The sequence below is a fragment of the Schistocerca americana genome, chromosome 2 (assembly GCF_021461395.2).
Source record: "Schistocerca americana isolate TAMUIC-IGC-003095 chromosome 2, iqSchAmer2.1, whole genome shotgun sequence".
In the NCBI taxonomy this organism is placed as follows: domain Eukaryota; kingdom Metazoa; phylum Arthropoda; class Insecta; order Orthoptera; family Acrididae; genus Schistocerca; species Schistocerca americana.
Genome location: NC_060120.1, coordinates 709,548,542 through 709,575,208, shown reverse-complemented (window position 1 = coordinate 709,575,208; position 26,667 = coordinate 709,548,542). Strand labels below are relative to the sequence as shown.

Below are 26,667 nucleotides of genomic sequence, written 5' to 3'. Positions count from 1 at the left end.
CACGCTGACACTTCATTATGGCCCAACATTGAAATCTGCAGCAATTTGCGGAAGGGTTGCGCTTCTGTCACATTGAACGGTTCTCTTCAGTCGTCGTTGGTCTCGTTCTTGCAGGATGTTTTGCCGGCCGCTGAGATGTCGGAGATTTAATGCTTTACTGGGTTCCTGATATTCACGGTACTCTCGTGAAAGAGTCGAACGGGAAAATCTCCACTTCATTGCTACCTCGGAGATAATGTGTCCCATCGCTCGAGCGCCGACTGTAACGCCACGTTCAAACTCACTTAGATCTTAATAACGTGCCACTGCAGCAGCAGTAACCGATCGAACAAATGAGCCAGACACTTGTTGTCTCACATAGTCGTCGCCGACCACAGCGCCGTATTCTGTCTGTTTACATATCTCTGTAAATACGCATGCCTATACTAGTTTCTTTGGCACTTCAGTGTATCTCATTGTGTTTTTCCGACAGTGTCAGTTGTACGTTACCATTGATATAGAACAGGGTGGATAAGATGTTGATGACGAGTTGGCCGAAATTCACTTCATGTATGAGTTCAGAGAATGGAATGGAATAGAGACAGACCGACGCAATGCTGAGCTGTTCCCACAGCGACGGCAATCACGTCGTAATGAACCGTTTTTTCACGTTGTACAATTTGATGATTGCGTATTACAGGATGGTTAGCTGTTGTCAAGGTATTTTCATTGAAACAAAGGTAATTCTCTAATAAAGAGAATGAATCATGACACCATTTCTATTCTGTAACCAGCCACCGGAGATCGCGGTTTATCCACTACTTCTGGTCAACCTCCGAAATAATGCCGATGGAACTCTGGTGCTTCATGTATATTAAAGAACGAAATTTACATGCAACATATTTAAATTTGAGCCATTCGGAACTCCAGACACAGTGATGTTTCTTCATTGTTGTGAAGATATTTTCAGAGGAGCAAACGCAACTGGGGTGACAAACCGAATTAATAACACGAAGGGCTACTGAAAAGTAATGCCACGAATTTTTCATATGAAAACTCTTAAAAAAATAAAACAAACGTTATTAAAATTCTACATCTTTATTCTTCATGTCTACATGTTCGCAGCCCACTGCCGCTAGAAGTCTCCGAGTTGTAGCGTGCAACATGGCGTTGTAAAACATAACCACATCGGTGCGTGAGAAACAGCGTGCAATATTGGATTTTCGAATTCGCAGAGTTTGTCCACACACACACATGGAGCACACTCTGCTTCAGCATGACAGTGACAGACGACACACAAGTCATGAATCATGGTCCGTAGTCCCGACTTGAAATGAAATGAAATGCCGCGTGGCTAGGCCTCCCGTCGGGTAGACCCTTCGCCTGTTGCAAGTCATTCGAGTTGACGCCACTTCGGCGACTTGCGTGTCGATGGGGATGAAATGATGATGATTGTAAGGACAACATAACACACAGTCCCTGAGCGGAGAAAATCTCCGACCCAGCCGGGAATCGAACCCGGGCCGTTGGTATGACATTCCGTCGCGCTGACCCCTCAGCTGCCAAGGGCGGACGGTCCCGACCTGACCCCATCCAACTCTCCAAAACTTAACAACACATTCGAGGACTTCACTTTGATAAAGATGAAATGATGCAAGCAGAATTGAGGTTACAGCTCCTTCAGCAAAGTCAAACATTCTACAGTGACGGTATTCACAAACTGGTCTAACGTTGGCAAAAATGTGTTCGGCACCAGGGCGACTATGTTAAGAAATAAATATGAAAAATAAAGACACAAAATATTAATAACGTTTCTCTCATTTAAAAACCCTTAAGATTTTTCGCATAAAAAATTCGTAGGCATTACTTTTCAGCACACCCTCGTAATTTCATTGTTACTCCACAATGAGCCACTGGAGACTACCGGTCCTGACTACAAAAAACTCAGGAAATACCGCTGAACAACCTCCGAAAATGTGTCAATGGAGTTGGAATTCACCCAAATAACAACAAGACAGATGGAAAAAAAGTAAGTAAACTGTTGATTATTTCAAAAGTAATCACCATAACTGTTAATACGTTTATCCGGCTGCGAGACTGTCAGTGCCTTCATGGAAAAATGTTTTCGGTTGCCTACGGAACCATAATGGTACCCAAGCGTGCATCTCTTCGTCCGAAGCAAATCAACAGCAACGATCGTCTTTCTTCAGGTTCCAAAAATATGGATATAGCTTGAGAAGAGATGGGGACTGCAGGCAGTGTGTCTAAGAGGTTCACAAAGAAATTTCTGCAGCCTAGTTGTAATAACCTCGACAACATGTGGGCGGATATTATAATGCAATAAAATGATCGCATCCGTCAATATTCCCAGGCGTTTGGACTTTAAGACGAGCTTCAGTTTTTGCAGCGTCTACGTATCGCTGTGCGTTGATAGTGGCGGTGTACTCCAGAAAGTCAATGAGCAGCAGCCCTTGTAGTCAAAGAGAGCTGCAGAAGTTTCGCTTGGAAGCCCTCACGCAGCCTCCATACGGTCCAGATCTCCCCCCATGCGGTTTCCACAGTTTTGGAGCCATGAAAAGAAACAATCGTGGCCGTCAATTTGCTTCGGACGAAGATATGCCTGGCTGGGTAAAAACATGGTTCCGAAGGCAACCGCAAATAAAGGGCAAAGAAAAAACGTCGCACTTGAAGGTGAGCATGCGATTCCTCATCCAAATTCAAGACAAAATCACCTGGCTGCCGTTTGAAAAGGTATGTACGAAAACGAGGAGCTGGAAACGCTGACACGTCGTGCGGTGCATCGGAATGTTAAGAGGGACGTGTATCACAGCGCAATACTGTACCAGCCGTCGTAGCTCTCTAAGTAGACTGCTGGAACATAAAACCAGCATCCACCATGGAGCTGTAGTTCGAATCCTCGCCAAGTTCCTTTTTTACACGTCCGTTCCCTAGTTCTCCTCGTTTATAAGGAGGAGATCATCTTGTAGTATGAATAGCCTATCACATGACAGTGTGCATGCATGTGTCTGCTAACCGCGCACTGCACAACCGTAACTCGTCCTACAAAGTTCATGCAGGGCGTCACACAAACGAGGAATACGTCGATATGCCTTTGGTTCTGGTTGCATCTGATAACCAAACTGCTGCTGCTGCTCCTCGTGCATATGCTGCACAATACTTTCAAAGGCGATATCCTGATAAGAACGCTTTTTTTCGCCTGGAGCATCGCCTTCAGAAAACTGGTAACCTTCGTCCACAAGTAACAGACAAAGGTTATTCAAGGACTAGACGTATTCTGCAAACAGAGGACGTGATTCTTGAAATCGTTCGCCAGCCACCTTGCCAACGTACCCGTGATATTGCAAGACAGTTCCAGGTATCTAAAATGGTGGCTGTTGAAATGTTGCATGATGAAGATATGAGCCACATTATTTATTACCCATTAATTCAACAATAGTGGCCCGAATACCGCATTCGATGACTGAGGTTTTGTGAATGGCCCTTAAACCAAATGGAAGATAACGAATATTTTATATATAACGTGATACGGCAACAGTCTGGATGATTGACTGATCTGGCCTTGTAACTTCAACCAAAACGGCCTTGCTGTGCTGGTACTGCGAACGGCTGAAAGCAAGGGGAAACTACGGCCGTAATTTTTCCCGAGGGCATGCAGCTTTACTGTATGTAGCATGGAGAGCTGCATCAAACCAGTATCAGGACTGAAGACCACAACAACAACAACGGAATGACAAATCTAGCTTTACTTGTGAAGGTATTTTCAACCTCCACAACAGCCGTTATTGGTCGAAACCCCTGTGAACATAGCTTTCAGACACGCTTTAGTATAAACCTGTGGGTTATAATCGTTGGATTAGCACTTTTGGGCCCTAACCTATTGCGGAACAAGCTGAATGCGCCCCTGGGTCGTACGTTTCTTTGCAATATTTTGCCTGGCGCATTAGAAAACGTTCCGTTTGGCGTTCGGCGACAGCTATGGTTTCAGCAGGTTGCTGCACCGACTTTGGAATGAATGTACTTACCTATTTAAATGTGGCGTTTCCAGGGAAATGGATTGGTCGTGGAGGTCCGGTATTCCGACCTCCACGTTCCCTGGACCTTAGTACACTAGACATTTTTATTTGTGGTGCCATTTAAAGAAACAAGTTTATAGTGTTCCACTCATGGGTGTACACGACTTAATAGCTCCCGTGCTTGCTGCTTCGGCAGTAACAGATTCATGTGAGTTGAAAGAGTTTAACAAAGTATGATCCAACATGCGTCGAAGTGTTTGCAAATGCAAGGTGATCGCTTTGAACGTTTCTCTAAAGTGAATGTTGCTCGTATATGTACGTATCGGCTCTGTGAAAGTCTGCCTGGACGTCAAAACGAAGAGAAAGGAATTATCGTTCCAAGCACAGTGTGCCACCTAGTGTAGCCTATCTGCTGTGTTTTTGTACCTTACTGGATACAGACCAAGTTACTGTATCCACTATTATTTTCTATTGGCTGTAGTTGTATCATGGACGTAACAGAGTGGTCGTTTTCGTCTGTAAGAAGATCACGTTCTGTCTTAATGTTTGAGTAAAGGTAACATTAACAGAAAGAAATACACAAGATAACGCATTATGGAGGTGTAAGTTGGATACAGTTTGGTTCCTTAACTTTGCAATATATATATATATGTGTGTGTGTGTGTGTGTGTGTGTGTGTGTGTGTGTGTATGTGTCGCGAACGCTACTCGAACACCAACGATACTGCGTATCCGTTCTCACCGAATTGCATCGTCTCACTGAGCTAGTGGGACAACTTTGGCACAGCGTAAAGTGTTCGTGTTACCTGTTCTTGGCCACGCTACAAGCAGTTATTCCGTCGTGAGAGCCTAGTTTTTTAAATCGAATTTCTATTTTAACTTACTGGTGGAACTATGTTTTGCTAGATACACTTTTGTCTTGCATTTGGATGACGAATCACATGCCAACCCCCAAGTGTGGCATTTTTTTCTTCATCCTGTAGACCTCCGTGTGAAGGCACTGTCGGTCTTGTCTCATAGTTGGATAAATGTACTATCAGCACTTTCGAAATAATAAACATTTTAGCAACTTTTCCCATCTACTCCGTTTTCATGTGACTATAAACATGTTTCATAATTGATGTTACGGGCTTCTAAGAATTGTAGAGCGAACATAGTAGATAAGGTTTTGATAAGGAATCCAAATACGGCAATGCACCATTTGGATACAAAAGCTATAAGATCGGATGGCATTCAAATCTTTAGCTTCACATTACATACTGTTTTCGTCCCACTAGAAAAATGTCTCCGAGAAACAGGTACGTTCACGACTAGGAGCGTTGACTGTGACGCTCCACAAACGCGTACCTCGGCTAACGGACAGGGTGTATGAAAGAACGCACTGCAGATTCAGCTTTTACAGTAAAGTCATCAGGGTCGCCACGCGGGGCAGCTACTATAGAGCACACAGGTCAGAACTCACTGTCTCCACTGAGTGTGTACCGTGAAGCTGGACTGAACGAGATCCGATCTTCAAACTCATTTTACATCCTAACGGTGCATTTCCGGACATGGTTTCTTTATCAAAACTCCATTTACTAAGCCCCTCTACACCACCTAACAACATGTAACAGGAACTGTAAAACACCCTATATATATAATAATCAGGATGTCCCTGCAAGCCGGCAGATGTGACCGTGCGGTTCTAGGCGCTTCAGCCTTGAACTGCGCGACCGCTCCGGTCGCAGGTTCGAATCCTGCATTTTTCCTGGTATCTCGGCTGATATTCGCACTTTCGTTTTTTCATTAAGTATGTGCAGCCAGCCCATACAAATACTGCTCAAGACGGCTTTCATGCGTCGCACAGTGTCGATGGAAAGCGTCGGTTTGCTTCCCATTAAAACACGTACTCCTCTATCGACACCGCGCTCACTGCTGTTCTCGCTACTGCTTCTCAATCACTGCTGGAGTACTGGCTGTTCCTCGTCTTTTACTCTCCCTGTTAATACATACTGACAGGAAGAATATCGCACTAGGCTAATTTGGGGCCGCTCTATCGGATGTGCACGCTAAAATTCCACTTTAAATATAATTTTGTTTGTAACGGGTAACAAACACACGCTTTGCTTGAAAGTATTTGTTTGGGCTGACTGGAGTTACACATTGCAAAAGCGAAAGTGCACTTATTAGCTGAAATACCAGAAAAAAAAATAAAACGTAGCGTAAGAGTAATAAAAAAAACAGGTAAATGGTCAACATGTCACCATATTTTTCACTGAGTATTTGTAGTGCATTTTTAAACTGACTGACACGATGTACATAACAGCGGGAGATAGCAGTTGTATATGGAACGTGCAAACAACTAATTGACATGTGGACGCTAGTGACCATTACAAATATAAAATAACTAGAAGTGAACACATATCGTCGTCGCCTTGTCTTCTCGCTGCTCTGTTGCACATGCATTGTAGAGTACAAGGTTCGATTCCCGGCAGGGGACTGAGTGTTGTGCGTCCTACATCATCACTTTCATCATCATTGACCCACAAGTCACCGAAGTGGCGTCAACTAAAAAGGACTTGCAATACGGCGGCCGAACTCCCCCGCGTGGGGCCTCCCGGCCAACAATGCCATGCTATCATTTCCATATTGCAGAGTACAAGATTCCGGGGACGGCGGCGCCCGACGGCAGCTGTCGCTTCACGTACCGCAGTTCAAGCAGGAAGAAGGGCGACTTCAACTCGCCGCGCTACCCCTCCAACTACCCCAACGACATCAACTGCACGTACGACTTCGAGGCGACGCCCAACGAGCAGGTGACGATCGTCTTCGACCACTTCAAGGTGCGGGCCGAGCGCATCAACGGCTCCGTCGCAGCATACGGGTGAGTGCCGACGTTCGCTCCAGTCGTCTCCACCATTTCTTCCTCTTCCTGGGCCTCTCCCTATCCTGCATGCACTTCCTGTACTGTCGATTACTCAGAAACTTCTCTTTTATTCCGTAGGGCATCCCTGTATTCTGTCTTGGCCTGAATTGGTGTGGGACTGTGCTATTAATTGACTTCCTGCACGATTGTTTGAAGAGAATGCGTACGAGTAACTCACACCTATCGGGTCGTACGACAAGCGGAAATTTTATTTTTATGCCACTGGACTTCCAACGAATGTAATAAACCGTAAAAGTACACACAACTGAGGACCGTTTTCGCAACACTCGCTGTATGCATTTTTAATTTTTTTTTTCTTAACGCGTACTGCTCAGCTTCCTCTAGAAGTCTATGCAGACGGCTATAGCAAGACTTGTTTTATTCCACCCATACAGAACAGAAAATACAGCCCGTTTTTTCCCAAAAGTCGGTCATGTGTATGTAGGAGTCTTTTCAAAATTTGCTTTATGCTACCTACAAGGGGAGGCCACGATGTTTGGAGCAAAGACATACTTCAGACTTTGTACAACTTTAGTGGGCCATCAAAAGAAGATAATGTGCAGGTAGTAAAGTGCACTAGTCTGGCAAGATTAGTTTTACGCCTCTATGAAGTGGCTTGTGTATCTGTGCGTTAGTGTTTGTGATGGTCAAGTGATTAGCGTTCGACCTTCGGAAGACGAAAGTGTATGAAGCGATGGTTCCATTCTCGCTCAAACGTAAGTACTAATCTATTTTTTTCATGACTGGCCAAATTATTTAATCCATATGATCGAAGTTGATATAATGATTTTCATGAAGTTTTCCATATTTGTGTGACAAATACCCTGCACGAGCGTGTGATGTCGAGAGCACATCCGACGAGTAATTGTAATATTACTCTTGTGGTCTGGTAGATTGTGGCTTACTACACACATCATAAAAAGTTTTTCATCACTCCGGTTCCCAGAACTCCTGAAGATAGATGTTGGCTGTGGATATTGTATCACAGAAACAGTCCCTTTGACTGTTCAGAGATGTCACTAAACCCGCCCAAAGAGGTAAACAACCATGCATGAGCAGCGCCTGTTAGACGAAGGAGGTCCGACAGCCGAACAGTTCCAGTCATTCCACCAGGAAGGAGGTACACGGCTCGTGTTGTACTTCAACAATGCCTGGACGGTCAATACCGCGGTTGGATCGCGTCCGCAATGTTATTTTGTGCTGGGAAGGGCTCTCAACACGGGAAGTGTCCAGGTGTCTCGGAGTGGAGGAGATACAGAGAGACAGGAAATGTCGATGACATGCCTCGCTCAGGCCGCCCATGGGCTACTACTGCAGTGGATGACCGCTATCTATGGATTATGGCTCGGAGGAACCCTGACAGCGACGCCACCACGTTGAATAACGCTTTTCGTGCAGCCACAGGACGTCGTTTTACGACTCAAACTGTGCGCAATTGGTTGTATAATGCGCAATTTCACTCCCGGCGTCCATGGCGAGGTCCATCTTTGCAACCACGACACCATGCAGCGCCCAACAACACGCCGCATGGACCGCTCAGGTTTGGCATCACGTTCTCTTCACCGATGACTGTCGCATATGCCTTCAACGAGACAATTGTCGAAGACGTGTTTGGAGGCAACCTGGTCAGACTGAAAGCATTAGACACACTGTCCAGCGAGTGCAGCAAGGTGGAGGTTCCCTGCTGTTTTGGGGTGGCATTATGTGGGGCCGACGTACACCGCTGGTGGTCAACCGATAGTGCAACCATATAGGCAGCATATTGGCGGGGCATTCGTCTTCATGGATGACAATTCGCGCTCCTATCGTGCACATCTTGTGAATGATTTCTTTCAGGATAACGACATCGCTCGACTAGAGTGGCCACCATGTTCTCCGGACATTAACCCTATCGAACACGTCTCGGATAGATTCAAAAGGTATGTTTGACGATGTGATCCACCAACCACTCTGAGGGATCTACGCCTAATCGCCGTCGAGGAGCGGGACAATCTGGACCAACAGTGCCTTGATGAACTTGTGGATAGTATGCCACGACGAATACAGGCATGCATCAATGCAAGAGGACGTGCCACTGGGTATTAGTGGTACCGGTACGTGCAGAAATGTGGACTACCATCTCTCAAGGTCTCGCTGTATGGTGCTACAACATGCAATGTGTGGTTTTCATGAGCAATAATATGCATGTATGGTTTTCATGAGCAATAATATGGGCGGAAATGATTTTTATGTTGATCTCTGTTTCAATTTTCTGTGCAGGTTCCGGAACTCTTGGAACCGAGATGATGCAAAACTTTTTTTGATGTGTGTATATTACTGATAGTGAATAATGTCACTCGCATCATTACTTATCGAGGTTTGACTTGGGCTTTCCAAGTTTGTCCTTCGTCCTTGAAAATTTGATTACAAATAGTAAACAGTCATAACATACGAAATTTATTACAACTTCATGAAAATGTACGTGTTTTTCTTTTTTTTTATTATATCACCTCTCAAATGTCATATAAATCAAATAATGTGACCAGTGATGAAAAAAATGTAGGTCAAAAGTAAGTGTCAGCGGGATTCGGAATGTTGCCTCGTCCACGACCTTCTTGTAAAGCGCGAACGTTAACCATTTGACCATAAAGACTTTTTACTACCACAGCCTTCGCACAGATACATCAGTTACATAATGGACTGTGAAACTTCTCTTGCTATTTTCACGGAAATGCAAGAGTAGTGCACCTTCCTACTTGCACGTTATGTTGTTTTAATTACCAACTGAAGGTATACAGAATTCGAAGTAATTCCTTGATCCCACGTCGTGGCCTCCACGTGTTAGTTCGTTAAAGACGTTAGAAATATTGCTGGATTTTCTCATAATTTGTTTAACGTGTGACAAAGGTCAGAACAAATATTTTTCTGACTATGTTACGGCACTCCTGGCGTAATTGGTTTGGTTAGTGGTAGATGGCAGGGCGAATCACCGTGCGCGCCTACTAAGCTGACAATTGGTGTGGTGGCTGAAGGTATCTCCCAACAGCCACCGCGCCAGGTGTCTGTTTAGTTTGCACGAGCAGTATTAAACTACGTTTGGTGATGACAGCTGTTACGCGAATTGATTGCCTGTTTCCGCCACCTCACGGCAGTTAAGTGTAAAAGACTACACTTGCGATAGATAATGAATATGGAAGGTGATGCTGAATGCACTATTTCTGTGAGTGAAACACGTGGTGGGTGTAAAAGAAGAGAAAAGAAGCAATCAAACGTCTCCAAAGCAAATCACTCGATATTCAAAGCAAAATGCAGCGTCTGGTATTGACTGCCAACAAGCTGAATAGGGCGAGGCAAGCAATAGTGGAAGGAAAGGCTGCCAGGCAGGCAAACTCTCTTACGCTGACTGACCTTATTTCAGTAATCTATTATATTCTTCAGGAGATAGGAACAAGCAAGATGCACTGCTTCTGTCATAACATGGACGGATATATTTGCATCAGCTAGAAGTTTTGTACATCCCACTGAAGCTAAGGATTCTAAATCAGTGTCTATAGGGTTTAAGATAAAACTTTAAGATGGATCCCAAGTAACATTTTGTGCTGTTACATTTCAAAAAACTGCAGGTGTATCGCGAGATCACTTAGTTTCATAGGGCGGCATTATCAAGAACATGGGACTGCACTACAGGAACGAAGAGGTGACATAAGAGCCTCTCAAGCAGATATTGTTATGACCCAACAAGTTAAATAGCACATTTGGAAGTGTAAGTACAGAAAGTGTCATTATACCAGAGGAAAAATGAGTAGGTTACATTTGTCCCCAACATTAAATTTAAATACAATATGGAATTTTTTTTCAAGGAACAAGGACAAGCAGGCAGTAGAAGCTGTTGTGTGTGAACCTTTAAGACCGTGTTTAAAAGATTTTCATTCTCGGCTTTGGTAACCCTCGTAGGGACACCTGTTCAACATGCAAGGAATTCGAACTGAAAAATCGAAGAATACCGAGAAATGAGCTTCCGTAAAGCCCATCAAAGAAGTTCCACAACATAATGAACAAATACTTTGAAGACATTGTAAAAGTTGTCTTTGACATGAATCAAAATGAACCTCTGCAACACCTCTCTATTGTAGGAGTCTTTTACAACCGACAGACATGGTTCTATGACCTAGCCCTGGTGACTGAACCAAAACAAAGTACCAATGACATTTTTCAATACATTTGAGATGAAACAGAAGCTGGAAGAGGTAAAAATGAAATCGTATCTATACTACAACATTTTCTCCTACGTTATTTGGATGAGAGGATTAATATTGATAAGAGAGGATTGAAACTTGGGATTTTTTCAGATTCTTCTATAATGCTCTACATGCTGGTACGTTTTATGCAATGCATTGCAGTGTCCTCTGAACTTACCCGCTATTTTCGTATTCGTGGACCTAGTTTCATGCCACCGATTCGTGTATTCGATAGAGCTGAGAAGGAATGTCGGGAAAAAGAAGATATCATATCACCTTGTGAATACAGGAATATTCTAGCGAAGATTGGAAAGGTGTTGGTGTGGGGAGAATAGAGAAGGCTGGTTTTCCTACGAGTTCAAACGGACTGCTAATGAAATAGTGAAGTCTACGATGCCTTTCTAAATGAGGAATGTTCGAATAATAACTTACAGACAAATCAATGGTAAAATTCAATGTGCTGTTAAAACGACGTATTTCTCTGGATCAAATTTAAGTTGCGGTGTTTTGAAGAAAGACATTTCTTCGTTCAAACGTGCAGCCATTATTTCCAAAATGAACCATAGAAGTGGAAAAAAAGAAGAATGTAATGAAGTTAAAGCGTTTCCTTCCCATTCCCAAGGATGCAGCAAGTTTCTACAATGACATACTCTCTACAAGATGTGAGGAACATGAAATCATGACAGCTCATGAAGTATTTATGCGGATGAAGAGATCTGTGGAGTTGCGTAGAAGAGAAAAAAGAAATATAATTTTAAAACTTTGATGTAAACAACAAGCATTTAATATTGAGGTGTCACTGATACAGTTTGAACATACAGCGAATTTCGTATAAGAAAACTGTTTTTCTACTCCCAATAGTTATGAACTATCAAAAATTTTACGTATTGCAAAAACTACCTAAAAAGGTATTCAGAACTGTACGAAATTTGTTAACTGTAGAAAATTTTTCCCTCTAAAGTTTTTTGTTAATTAAATAAATATGTCTCCTATTCTTTTTTGTATAAAGCGAGCTTTGCGAAAACTGTTCTAATTACATATCTACAACTTCTTTTTAAAGAGGAAAAAAATCATCTGCAGCTGCCAGAGGTTGTTTGTGGGCAACATAGCTCTACACAGAAATACTTCGTCATTGAAAAACTGTTACGAAATTCAGGAATATTTGTAGATTATCAGCGTTTGGTACAATGCCTATAAGTTAAACTACAATATAAATAAATGTAATGGTATAGATAATAGACGAGAACTCTCCATAGTGTATGACATCGCAAAATGGCTCTGAGCACTATGGGACTCAACTGCTGAGGTCATTAGTCCCCTAGAACTTAGAACTAGTTAAACCTAACTAACCTAAGGACATCACAAACAGCCATGCCCGAGGCAGGATTCGAACCTGCGACCGTAGCGGACTTGCGGTTCCAGACTGCAGCGCCTTTAACCACACGGCCACTTCGGCCGGCTATGACATCGCAATCTGTCATCTATCACAACAATCAGTTACAATCGTGAAGTATGTAGAAATACCTGAGTTGGTTGGAAGAAACCAAACAGGATTAGGAAAGGACGGGGAAGGAAGGCGGCCGTGTCCTTTCAAAGAAACCATCCCGGCATTTGCCTGGAGTGATTTAGGGAAATCACGGAAAACCTAATTCAGAATGGCTGGACGCGGGATTGAATCGTCGTCCTCCCGAATGCGAGTCCAGTGTGCTAACCACTGCGCCACCTTGCTCGGTCGAAATATCTGTGCGGGGTGATTTAAGGTGGAATTCCTAAATAAATCTAGTGGTGGAGAAGGAGATGTCGGACAGATATTTATCAGAAAAAACCTAAGGAAATGGATTTCATCCGTCAAGGAGGACAAAGAGCATCTGTGAGCTTTGTCAAAACCCTTTTATAGTGGTGGAGAAGGAAATGTCGGACAGATATTTATCAGAAAAAACCTAAGGAAATGGATTTCATCCGTCAAGGAGGACAAGAAGGAAACTCGCCTTTGACCAGTTTTTGGTACTGGTTGTCTGTCTGTGACGTCTGCGAAATTGAAGAAGCGGAGAAAATTCAAAGAGCATCTGTGAGCTTTGTCAAGACTTTTTTAGTCAGATATCGTGTGTCCTGTAACTATTCAACAAAACTCCATGATCACAAGTGTAATATTTGAAAAACTCGTGCATATACAGAGCGATACCGACAGAATTTGTTCTTGCCTATCACTCACAAATGGAAGAGAAAGGACAAAAAATAGTTCCGGTATAAGCCTGCTATGTACCTAGGCCACACATCGTACATTGGCTTGCGAATAAAGGCGTGAAAGTATAAATACCAAAGCGTTGATGAAAAAAACTGCTGAAGTAAAAATATGAATATCAATAACGATATTAAACATTAACCATACAAATTTACTTCATCACAAAATTTAATACTACGGAAGACACTAGCAAGGTATTAACCGTACACTGTCAGTAGGAAACAACACTTCACTCTCGGACGTAGCTTGTAAAAAAAGAGTAGAAATCCCAAATCACAATGGTTGGGTCATGTGAGTATGTCTGATTCATTCCTCCTTCATGGGCAGTTTTTTCTAGTTGAAATTCAAGTAGAATCGTTATATTCTGAATAAAATGTAGCTAACGTAGTAAAACTTGTATTTAACTTTTAAATATGAAAGCTCTGATAAGTTTCATTCTTTTTAGTTCGAAGCCCAGGGCAAGGTTTTATCAGTTACGGCAGACTTGTGAAACCTGAGGAAATTGTGGCATACTGCGAAGACAGACTAGTGATCTTCAGTGTCAATAAAAGGCAACGCTTGAATCACGAAAGTGAAAAACAAGAGAGACCGGTTAATTTAAGAGGCGTGTAAGGCAAGGCTGCAGCTTAGTGGCATTTTCAACAGATTCTGCTGCTGGCTTTCTCGAAGACTGTGACTGACAAGTTTCAATAAATTTTGATCATTCCAACTTTTTCTCAGTACTTTCGGACCAGGTGCTTCCCAGAAAGACTGGTTATGCTAAATGGAGACCTCACCAAGAACGTCATCTGAACTACTGGCAACGCCAGTCAAGATGTTCAGTGCATCAATGCAACCTGGTAGGCGGTTCTGACAGTGGAACGCGACGGCTGCCATGACTCTGCAAGTTGTGCAAATGCTGTGAAATGTCTCTGGGGAAAGAAGGAAAAGGAAAAAAGTTTCAAAATGTTATAACTTAACGTCCCATCGACATCTAGGTCATTCGAGACTGAGTACAAGCTCGGATCGGGTGTGGATATGAGAGGAAATCAAACGTAACCTTCCCAGTGGGACCATACCGACATTTGGTTTAACCACGAAGCATCTAAATCTGAATGCCTGGACGAAAGTTTGAACAGCGGCAGTCTCGCGTGTCCACTGTATCAGCGAGTACAAATACCGGGCTAAACAAGTACGAATCGCATGATATGGTTATCGCCCGCCTGTTGTCCAGATGATAGCTATGCCTTTCCAAGCGCCTCAAAATACATAGGTCTGACAAAGGTGTATTCGTCTCGTTCGCAGAGCTGGACAGTACACTGGAGCAGTGCCTGTGCTTTTTCGCTAATCTGGCATACATCCAAATCGTGCACGGAAAGGTATTTAGAAATCCCCTCACTGAGAAAAGGGTGAGCAGGGAACGTCTTCTCAACAATAATTATGCATCGCGGTGAATGTTTACATCTGTTGAGTTGCTGGTTATAGGAGACTGGTTCGCTGCAATCATAAAACAGGGACGTGTTAATATGAGGAGGACCAACACACCTTCTTTTGCGTACGAGGTCTGATACATGTCGAAATGAATGTCACTAAAAGTAGCAATCGCTTACACATGCGATGAATGTTGGGCCCAGTAGAGTATCGCGATGACTCGGCAAGAAATACCGGCACCCTTATCAATCTGAAAGTGCCCTTGCACTGAGTGGATGGGATTCTGCACTGCGGGAAGAATTACGTCAGTGATTGCAGCAACAATGGAATGAGTAGTTTGATGCCCTACATTTCGTAATCTTTAGGGATGAAGCTAAAGTGTCCGCAGCACATGGGCATAAAGTAAATGAAAACCAAGTTTATTTGAAGTAAGAGAACAAAATTTTTCTTCTCAGAAACAAGTTTTGATACGGTCACGAACAAAGTAAACTCTGTTGCTTTGAACATAACAGTACTTCAGGCAGAAGGCCTTGCTTTGAAGAAAACAAAAATTCGAAATTAAGTTCGTGGCACACTTAGTGCAGAAACAAAACCCGGAAGGGACCTGTCTGAGTCAAAGCTCACGATGGGAAAATATTCTAAGCCCGTCGGAGCCGAATCAAGAACAAAACTTGAAATATTGCAAATTTGCTGGTCGGCCACTAGTTTCGGGCCCCTGCCTTGGACGGTGGTGACAGAATGGCGACGGGTCCCGAGTGAGCTCGAAATCTATACGCATTTGTCGCGTAGCCCAGGGAGCCAACTCGGAGGGAACTCGCCTCTCAGCGCCCGCGCGCCGGCCTGTGTGCCAGGATAATTCCTGCCACGTGGCCGGCGTAGCAGAGGCGTTTGTGGGGCCAGCGACCGCTGCCAGCGCTTCGGTCGCCGCCTGGTGGCCGTGTTTAGCGTGGCAGCCTTCGAGTGTCGACTATAAGAAAGCCGGCTGCCGGTGTGACTTGGCTGTGATGTGGATTGCATGCAGAATAAGCGTAGTCCCGCGATACTGCAGAGGCCACGTATACGCTGTGGTATCAGGACCAGTAAGAATAACCGCCATGGATAAGGCTAACCTGAACATTAAAAAGTACGATATGCTGTGAATGCCTCGGCTGGCCTTGTACGAAACAGTCAACTGGACCATAACTGTTGCTAAATACGTCTGGGATGGCGCTGTTAATGCATGTGCATCTGCATGTACTTCAAAGAACTGCTGGATGGCTATGGTGTGCAGACATTTTTTGGTGTCTAGGTGAGTCGACCCAACCTACATACTGGTCCCCGATTTCAAGCAATCTCAATCAAGTGGATTACTTTATCTGGGGACTGTGTAACAGCTAGTACATGAGGTACGTAACATGTCCTCGTTGGAAATATCTGGTTCCGGGAGGCGCTATAGTAATATAAAGAGTTTGTTTACTTCAAACTGTACCTGTTAATCTCATAAAGAATGAGGAATTTTGCCAGTGAAATTTTCGCCTAAAGTATCGACTACATAAAATAATATCATCGACACGAGTCCCTGTACTGTCACGATGTTGCAATAGTGATTTAAACTTCAATAAAATTATGAATACCGAAGAGAGCGAGTGTAGAGTATTTAAAACAAGACGATACTTCACTCAAGTTACGAAAATTCAGCAGACGGTCACCAGTCCCATTCTGACATGCACTTACGTTAATCATACGGTTATTAAATGCAACTGCGACATTTTTTAATAGCTCTCCTTTTTATGAAATTAAATAGAAAGAGTTCAAAAAGAGACATGTATTACATAATGAGAAGAACTCTCATTAACAATTCTGAATAATAATGAAATCCATTATTGGAACAACACTCTCATAGTAGCGTGCACTGCTGTGATTTGTTTATCCTTCAGTAATATGCTTGTTAAACTAACAACGTTAGTAAATTCCTGTAGAATCGATACACTATGTAAAGCCACATAAACACGTAATTATATACAGTTTTAGAATTACCAACTAAATAGTTCATATTTCCTCAAATTAACAGAATCTGTAAACATCAAATTATCTTTTGACTCATAATTATTCAAATAACAAAAACACTATATGCTGTACTTTGTTTGGATTTACTTACCAACTAGTCACCTAAGACAATAAACTAAATACATCATTCACATAGTTACTTACGAATTTCGAATTTATAAAAACCAGAACCATGGGAACAATATTCTCTGTATAAGAGTACAGTAACCGTGCTGTGAAATATATCTGTGTTTGAAGTGCACGCATAATAATTATTTAAATAATTTTTAAAAATATAATACGTTTTTAAGTAGGATTAAAATGTCTAAAAGAATTTCTCCCAGTTCCATACAGATTCCTAGTCTCATACAGTCCTGAAAATTTCTTGTTCTGAATTTTTAATAGCTACGACAATACTTTTAAGATCTATAACAGAAAACGTGGGGCGTATGCGTGTAACTGATGCATGAATAATTCACCTATTATCTATTGCATGTGCCTCACGTTTTTTATTATAAATCTCGTAAACATTGTCATAGCAATTAAAAATTTATAAGCATCAATTTTCAGGACTATCTCATGAGCTTAGGAACCTGTATGGTGGCAGGAGAAGTAATTTTATACTTTTTAGTCTGATTTAAAAACATGTTGTACTATAAATTTATTTTTTCAATAACTATTTTCTCATTTTCAGTCTTGTGTGTGTAAAATTTATCAATGGATTTTAAACACTTTGATGAGATTAAATTTTTTGCTCATCCGTGCACGTCTGCTCGTGTACCGCCTGGAACACTTTCCCATACTATCCGGTAAACGCGCCGGAGCTGCAGCGTAGTCGAATGTTTACGTCACCAAACTTTTTCATCCACACTCACACCCTCTACCAAACAGACCGACAACAAAAGGAATTAGTATTGCATTGTCATCCAGTTCTGGGCTAAGTTTACAATTTGAAGACTCTAGTTCATCTGGAAGTTAAAGTCAATTAGTAAATTTGTACTGAACAGACAGGTAACCAAGAAAGCGACACAATAAAAACGTGTCAAAGTAGACGCGTATTTGACTTCTAGGGTAAATGGTGCTTTTGATGTGATATTCAACACACCCAGGATATCATAAGCAGCGGAATCTCGTAACTGTTGCCGTACTTTCGCAAATACTGGAGACCGTTACTCTGAATAACTGTTACCTTGATATTGACTCATTAACAGCACGCTTCTATGTTTCTGTGCTGTTAGTAATAGCATTTAGTGCCAATAAATGATCATTCATGACACCTTATTGCAGTAAAATACAGTGACGGAAAAATTTGCAACACTAAAAAAATAATTAATTTGGAGCAATGAAATTTCGGGAATACATTTATCCAATTGCAACACACCCCCTGGAATGCTGTTCAAGAATGGCAGCACGACAAGTCGAATCACCAAACTGCTGTACAGATTTGCGCTCATGGTGCGTGTGATAATCACGAAAGTGCTCCACCCGCCATACAAAATCGCACCGCGAACCATACTGTAACTCCAAGTGCAGGTCCAGTGTACATAGCACGCAAAAAACGGTTCAAATGGCTCTGAGCACTATGGGGCTTAACATCTGAGATCGTCAGTCCCCTAGAACTTGAACTACTTAAAGCTAACTAACCTAAGGACATCGCACACATCCATGCCCGAGGCAGGATTCGAACCTGCGACTGTAGCAGTAGCGCGGTTCCGAACTGAAGCACCTAGAACCGCTCGGCTACAGCGGCCGGCTGCATAGCACGCAGAAACGTTGGTTACAAGTCCTCAACTAGTCTCTTCCTAACCAACACATGGCCATCACTGGTACCGAGGCAGAACCAGCTTTCTCCAGCAAACACAACGGACCTCCATCCTGCCCTCCAATGAGCTCTCGCTTAATACCACTGAAATCGCAAATGACGATGGTTTGGCGTCAGTGGAATGCACGCTTTCAAGGAGCTGTCCTTGAAGTAACCGATATGTAACAGTTCGTTGTATCATTATGGTGCCAACTGTTGCTCAAATTGCTGCTGCGGAAGCAGTATGATGCGCCGGAGCCATACGCGGAACACGATGGTCTTCCCTCCCGGTAGTGCCACGTTGCCGTCCGGAGGCCGGTCTTCTTGCACTCGTACTTCTGGTGACCACCTCTGCGAGCAATCATGTATAGAATCTACATTACTGTCAAGTCTTTCTGCAATATCGCAGAGGGAATACCCAACTTCTCGTAGCTCTATTACACAATCTCGTTAAAACTCGGAGAGGTCCTCATAATGACGCCTTTGTCGCCTTAAAGGCATTCTCGACCAACAACACCACGTCCAATCTCAAAGATAACTAACGCCCACAACCGTTAAGCGCGTACTTAAATTAAACCTGATTGCTGTCCTCATATTGACGCCACTACCGCACTCTTATGTGGCTGGCACAAAATTTGACTGGAAATGTCGCACAGCTCCTTGTTGGTGTCGAGATTTTTTTTTTTTCGTCAGTGTATTTTTTTCCCGACGTCTCCCGTCGCTGGCCCCGCACACCTCGTGCTCACTGTAGCCACCTTTATTTCGAGCTTCGGTTTAGCAAGATTCTCCTAGTCGCTCTGCTAGTGTGGTACTAACAGCTTGATGGTTGGCGGCGCAGGTCCTCGATGTGCACGGAGGACTGGCTGGAGGTGTACAACAAGTACAAGGACGGCACGGAGAAGCTGATCGGGCGCTACTGCGGCATGACGGCGCCCGGGCCCATCGAGTCGAACCGCGCGGCGGCCGGGCTCAGGGTGCTGCTGCACTCCGACCGCGAGAGCGTCTACAGCGGCTTCAAGGCGCGCTACACCTTCGAGGTCGCCAAGTCCATATTCGGAGGTGCGTGCCCGCTGCCGGCCAAACAAGTAGTATACCACTCGTTCACGCTATCAGCCTGAACAACTATCACCACTTGCCTACGACGAGGCGTCGTGACGAAGCACTACGCTATTCCGGATAGCTACCCAAACTACATGTAGCTGCTTAATCTCTTTCTTTCAGATAATTACACAGCTTCGAAAATTTTCCACTGTTGTCGGTATTGTTATGGCCCTCAGTCAGACGACTGGATTGAGATATCTTTCCATGCTAGTCTACCTTATGAAAGCTTCTATGTAAATATTGCTACCTACATCAGTTACAGCCTTTTTACTTATTCGAACCTTGGTCTTCCTCTATATATTTTACCTCCACGCTTCTCTCCATAACCAAACTAGTGATTTCTCGTAGACTCAGAACGTGCCCTAGCAACCGATCCTTCTTTTAGTCACAGTGTGCCACAAATTTCTCTTTAACTCAACACGGTTCAGTGCCTCATTATTTACTCGATCTACTCACCCAATTTTCGCCACCCTCCTGTAGCCCCATATTTCAGAAGCTGCTATTCTTTTCATTCTTGTCCGAAGTACTAATCGTCCACACTTCACTTTCATACGAGATAATACTCCAGGCAAACAGCTTCAGGACAGCCTTCCTAAAATACAAAATTATGCTATGTATTAACAAATCCTCAGTTTCAGAAATGGTATCTCTGCTATAACCAATCCGCATTTTTTATCCTCTCTACTTTCGCTATCATCACTCTATTTGCTGCCTAAATACCAGAAACTCATCTATTACTTTTAGTTTCTCATTTCTTAATTCAGTCTCATCACCATCGCCTTATTTTATTTCACACATTCCGTTACCTTTGTTTCACTTTTGTTGAAGCAATATGTACAACTTTTTCAAGTCACTGTCCAATCCGTTCAACTAATATTCCAACGCTACGTCGTCTTTGACAGAATTACAATAATTTCGGCATACCTTACAGTATTCAATTGTTTCTACTGTTCTCACTATTAGCTTCCAGATATATTTTTTAAATGGATGATTTTTCTAGCCGTTATCTTGTAGTTTAAATAGGTTGTATTCCATACAGTAAATTTCTGAAATGTAATGATTGTAATCTAAAGCTAATGAATTCGCAGAATAAAGTTTAGTTTAACAAAATTCAAACTTTATAACACAGTAATAAATTGACATTAAGTATCTACGCTCTACAAAAAAAGGAAACTAAATTGAAGAAACCTAAATTAGACAGCTCGCTGAAATTTCATGTCAGTCCAGTCGCTAGGGTGTAACTATAGCGTTAGTAACAGTAGTTGCATCTGTTCTAAATAGGAGGAACTTGCACATGGTTTCTACAGTAAACTTTATGGTAATTAAAGATCAATTATTTAGCACTGATGTTAAAATAAAAAGCTGCAGTCGGAAAGTTGGTTATCCTAACTTTATATAAGCGCTGTGGTTGGGATTTCGACGACGATGTTTACGTATGCAAGACGGGCATGTCGAACATGTAAAACGAAAATTTAGGCAACAACAGATATAATACTAGAGCAAATGTTAGGAAGTTATGCATGTGTGTGTTTTGTGCCGCAATAATATTAGTATAGCGGGAAAAATTACATGCATCACGGTCAAGCAGACAAGATTGCATCATATAATTCAGGAGGAAGAGAGATCTGATATCATCAGCGAAGGGTGTATCTCCTAAACTTTTTTCCACGTCTTAAGCAATACAGCGTTATTTGAAACTATTAAATCGCTTAAGCTATACGTTAGATATTATTAATTATGTAAATTATATGAATGATGAGTAAACACGCCTAATTTTAATATTATTATAACAAATATTGATTAAAGTCGTAGTTACTAAAAGACTGATGCTGTATTCTAATCCATAGCTTAGTATTAGTTCAGGCGCTGTCAGCAGCGATGCATAGAGTGTTTGACGTCTGGGTGGACCAATTACAGTATTTGTTGCCACTTATACACTGTAAAATGTTCGGAATCTATCTTGCAGATCGCCAGCGTAATTGTTCTTGTCTTGATTTACTTCGGAAATCTATAAATTCATCATATGGATCAATAATTTCTCACTACCCCATGGACGCCAGTACCCGCTGAAAGAACTATCACAACATAACTGATATCTTTAAGGATGTATATGAGCGAGAGCTCCTTGGTATGTGACCACGTCAGGATAAAACTGACAACACTTCGGCTTCTATTTTATGGTCACTAGTGTGAGTGCGCGATGATTTGTAGTTGCTGTTTAAACTAATGCCCGCGTCGAAAGCGTTGTATGCTTACTTATAATATACAGGGTGACAATTATTGATATATATGAAATAAAAGCGTCATTAACTTCTGAAAAGTTTGCGTTAGGATGTCCAAACTGCACGGTTCGCAGCGGGGCGTTATGGGAATTAGTATGCGCATACGTACGCGTCTTGTTGTTTTGGCCACTTTCATTTGGATGGGTTCGTCAATAAGCAAAATTGGAGCATTTGGGGACTGAGAAACTGCATTTCGCGATCAAGAAGTCTCTTCACCCTCAACGTGTGGCTGTGTGGTGTGCAATGTCGAGTCACGGAATAATCAGTGAGATATTCCTTGATGCCACGGTGACTACCGAACGGTACGTGAAGGTTTTGGAAGATGATTTCATCCTCATTATCCAAAGTGACCCTGATTTCGACAAGATGTGGTTCTTGCAAAACGGAGCTCGACCCCACTGAAGCAGGAGAGTGTTTGATGTGCTGGAGCAGCACTTCAGGGATCGCAATTCGGCTATGGGGTACCAAGAAGCCACTGGCATGAGCCTCGATTGGCCGTAACATTCTTCCGATCAGAACCCATGCGACTCCTTTTTGTGAGGCTATATTAAAGACAAGGTGTACAGCAATAACCCCAAAACCACTGCTGAGATGAATGGAGCCATTCAGGAGGCCATCGACAGCATCGATGTTCCCACACTTCAGCGGATAGTGCGGAATTTCGCTATTCTTGTGCGGCCACATCATCGCCAAGGATGCCAGGCATGTCGAATATGTCATAACCTAAATCCGAATATCTGTGGTGACGTTTAAATGTTGAATAAAATGTGTGCACGCCGTAGTTTTAACTAATTTAAGTTTTTTTTCATGTAATTCAATAATTGTCACCTTGTACGGTGCATTGTTTTTTTTTCTTTTTTCTTTTTTTTATTTTTTTTTCTAATGGATATACACGCACATCATTAGCCTTGCTTTTCGACGTGGCATCAGATTATTAAGACTGGTCTACAAGAAAACTTAAAACAGCGAATGGGACCCGGCAATGCCGTACAGGCTATCGTTGGTGTAATGTGAGGCGTTCACCTTCCGAACTTAATACTGTAACTTTTCTTTTCCTCAATGAACAGCACGCAGTCTCTGTCTCAGGTAGAATGGAAGCTACAAAAGCTTGAGCAAACTTTATGGCATGAAGAGCCTCGTTAGTTTGATTAATGATGCAGCAGCATTTTCGGCAAATTTCTTCACTCTAGCCTTCAAGCTACTCAGAAGCTGTGGGACAAAGAAAATGTGTTTCTTCGGTATACTGTGTTCATCACTGAATCAACGAGAATGTGAACACCATTTTTTCTCTAAACCGGCTCTTATATATCTCATACTACGTCCTCTTTCAACGATACGTTCTCGCTGCCACTCGCATTTGTAACTCTGAAATCTTTGCCTTTTCATTTTATGGCAAGTTAGACGAAATTTGTTACACTGAAGTATGTCTTGGATCTGAATAATAGAATATTTCTTTATGTTTCTCATTCATACATCTACATCTACACGATTACTCTACAATTCACATTTAAGTGCTTGGCAGAGGGTTCATCGAATCACAATCATACTATCTCTCTACCATTCCACTCCCGAACAGCGCCCCGGAAAAGCGAACTCCTAAACCTTTCTGTTCGAGCTCTGATTTCTCTTATTTTATTTTGATGATCATTCCTACCTAGGTAGGTTGGGCTCAAAAAAATATTTTCGCATTCGGGAGAGAAAGTTGGTGACTGAAACTTCGTAAATACACTCCTGGAAATTGAAATAAGAACACCGTGAATTCATTGTCCCAGGAAGGGGAAACTTTATTGACACATTCCTGGGGTCAGATACATCACATGATCACACTGACAGAACCACAGGCACATAGACACAGGCAACAGAGCATGCACAATGTCGGCACTAGTACAGTGTATATCCACCTTTCGCAGCAATGCAGGCTGCTATTCTCCCGTGGAGACGATAGTAGAGATGCTGGATGTAGTCCTCTGGAACGGCTTGCCATGCCATTTCCACCTGGCGCCTCAGTTGGATATAGCGTTCGTGCTGGACGTGCAGACCGCGTGAGACGACGCTTCATCCAGTCCCAAACATGCTCAATGGGGGACAGATCCGGAGATCTTGCTGGCCAGGGTAGTTGACTTACACCTTCTAGAGCACGTTGGGTGGCACGGGATACATGCGGACGTGCATTGTCCTGTTGGAACAGCAAGTTCCCTTGCCGGTCTAGGAATGGTAGAACGATGGGTTCGATGACGGTTTGGATGTACCGTGCACTATTCAGTGTCCCCTCGACGATCACCAGTGGTGTACGGCCAGTGTAGGAGATCGCTCCCCACACCATGATGCCGGGTGTTGGCCCTGTGTGCCTCGGTCGTATGCAGTCCTGATTGTGGCGCTCAACTGCACGGTGCCAAATACGCATACGACCATCATTGGCACCAAAGCAGAAGCGACTCTCATCGCTGAAGACGACACGTCTCCATTCGTCCCTCCATTCACGTCTGTCGCGACACCACTGGAGGCGGGCTGCACGATGTTGGGGCGTGAGCGGAAGACGGCCTAACGGTGTGCGGGACCGTAGCCCAGCTTTATGGAGACGGTTGCGAATGGTCCTCGCCGATACCCCAGGAGCAACAGTGTCCCTAATTTGCTGGGAAGTGGCGGTGCGGTCCCCTACGGCACTCCGTAGGATCCTACGGTCTTGGCGTGCATCCGTGCGTCGCTGCGGTCCGGTCCCAGGTCGACGGGCACGTGCACCTTCCGCCGACCACTGGCGACAACATCGATGTACTGTGGAGACCTCACGCCCCACGTGTTGAGCAATTCGGCGGTACGTCCACCCGGCCTCCCGCATGCCCACTATACGCCCTCGCTCAAAGTCCGTCAACTGCACATACGGTTCACGTCCACGCTGTCGCGGCATGCTACCAGTGTTAAAGACTGCGATGGAGCTCCGTATGCCACGGCAAACTGGCTGACACTGACGGCGGCGGTGCACAAATGCTGCGCAGCTAGCGCCATTCGACGGCCAACACCGCGGTTCCTGGTGTGTCCGCTGTGCCGTGCGTGTGATCATTGCTTGTACAGCCCTCTCGCAGTGTCCGGAGCAAGTATGGTGGGTCTGACACACCGGTGTCAATGTGTTCTTTTTTCCATTTCCAGGAGTGTAGATCTCGCCGCGACGAAAAACGTCTTTGCTTTGATGACTTCCATCCCAACTCGCGTATCATATCTGCCACACTCTCTCCCCTATTACGTGACAATACAAAACGAGCTGCCCTTTTTTTGCACCCTTTCTATCTCCTCCGTCAATCCCACCCGGTAAGGATCCCACAGCGCGCAAAAATATTCTAACAGAGGACGAACGAGTGTAGTGTAAGCTGTCTCTTTAGTGGACTTGTTGCATCTTCTAAGTGTCCTGCCAATGAAACGCAACCTTTGGCTCGCCTTCCCCACAATATTATGTATGTAGTCTTTCCAACTGAAGTTGTTCGTAATTTTAACACCCAGGTACTTAGTTGGATTGACAGCCTTGAGAATTGTACTATTTATCGAGTAATCGAATTCCAAAGAATTTCTTTTGGAACGCATGTGGATCACCACACACTTTTCGTTATTTAGCGTCAACTGCCACCTGCCACACCATACAGCAATCTTTTCTAAATCGCTTTGCAACTGATACTGGTCTTCGGATGACCTTACTAGACGGTAAATTACAGCATCATCTGCGAACAACCTAAGAGAACTGCTCAGATTGTCACCCAGGTTATTTATATAGATCAGGAACAGCAGAGGTCCCAGGACGCTTCCCTGGGGAACACCTGATATCACTTCAGTTCTACTCGATGATTTACCGTCTATTACTACGAACTGCGATCTTCCTGACAGGAAATCACGAATCCAGTCGCACAACTGAGACGACACCCCATAGGCCCGCAGCTTGACTAGAAGTCGCTTGTGAGGAACGGTGTCAAAAGCTATCCGGAAATCTAGAAATACGGAATCAACTTGAGATCCCCTGTCGATAGCGGCCATTACTTCGTGCGAATAAAGAGCTAGCTGCGTTGCAAAAGAACGATGTTTTCTGAAACCATGCTGATTACGTATCAATAGATCGTTCCCTTCGAGGTGATTCATAATGTTTGAATACAGTATATGCTTCAAAACCCTACTGCAAACCGACGTCAATGATATAGGTCTGTAGTTCGATAGATTACTCCTACTACCCTTCTTAAACACTGGTGCGACCTGCGCAATTTTCCAATCTGTAGGTACAGATTTATCGGTGAGCGAGCCGTTGTATATGACTGCTAAGTAGGGAGCTATTGTATCAGCATAATCTGAAAGGAACCTAATCGGTATACAATCTGGACCTGAAGACTTGCCCGTATCAAGCGATTTGAGTTGCTTCGCAACCCCTAAGGTATCTACTTCTAAGAAACTCATGCTAGCAGCTGTTCGTGTTTCAAATTCTGGAATATTCCATTCGTCATCCCTGGTGAAGGAATTTCGGAAAACTACGTTCAATAACTCCGCTTTAGCGGCACAGTCGTCGGTAACAGTACCATCGACACTGCGCAGCGAGGGTATTGACTGCGTCTTGCCGCTTGTGTACTTTACATACGACCAGAATTTCTTCGGATTTTCTACCAAATTTCGAGACAATTTTTCGTTGTGGAACCTATTAAAG

At 43.4% G+C, this 26,667-nt stretch overlaps 1 protein-coding gene across 1 annotated transcript in view; it reads left to right on the top strand.

Moving 5' to 3' along the window:
• The window catches only part of LOC124595116 (cubilin-like), a 1,106,483-nt gene that overhangs the window by 1,031,410 nt on the left and 48,406 nt on the right, over positions 1-26,667 (top strand). The window contains exons 9-10 of the mRNA XM_047133714.1: positions 6,647-6,875; positions 19,451-19,671. Of these exons, the coding sequence (XP_046989670.1) occupies positions 6,647-6,875; positions 19,451-19,671 (450 nt within the window). The remainder of the gene's footprint in view (positions 1-6,646; positions 6,876-19,450; positions 19,672-26,667) is intronic.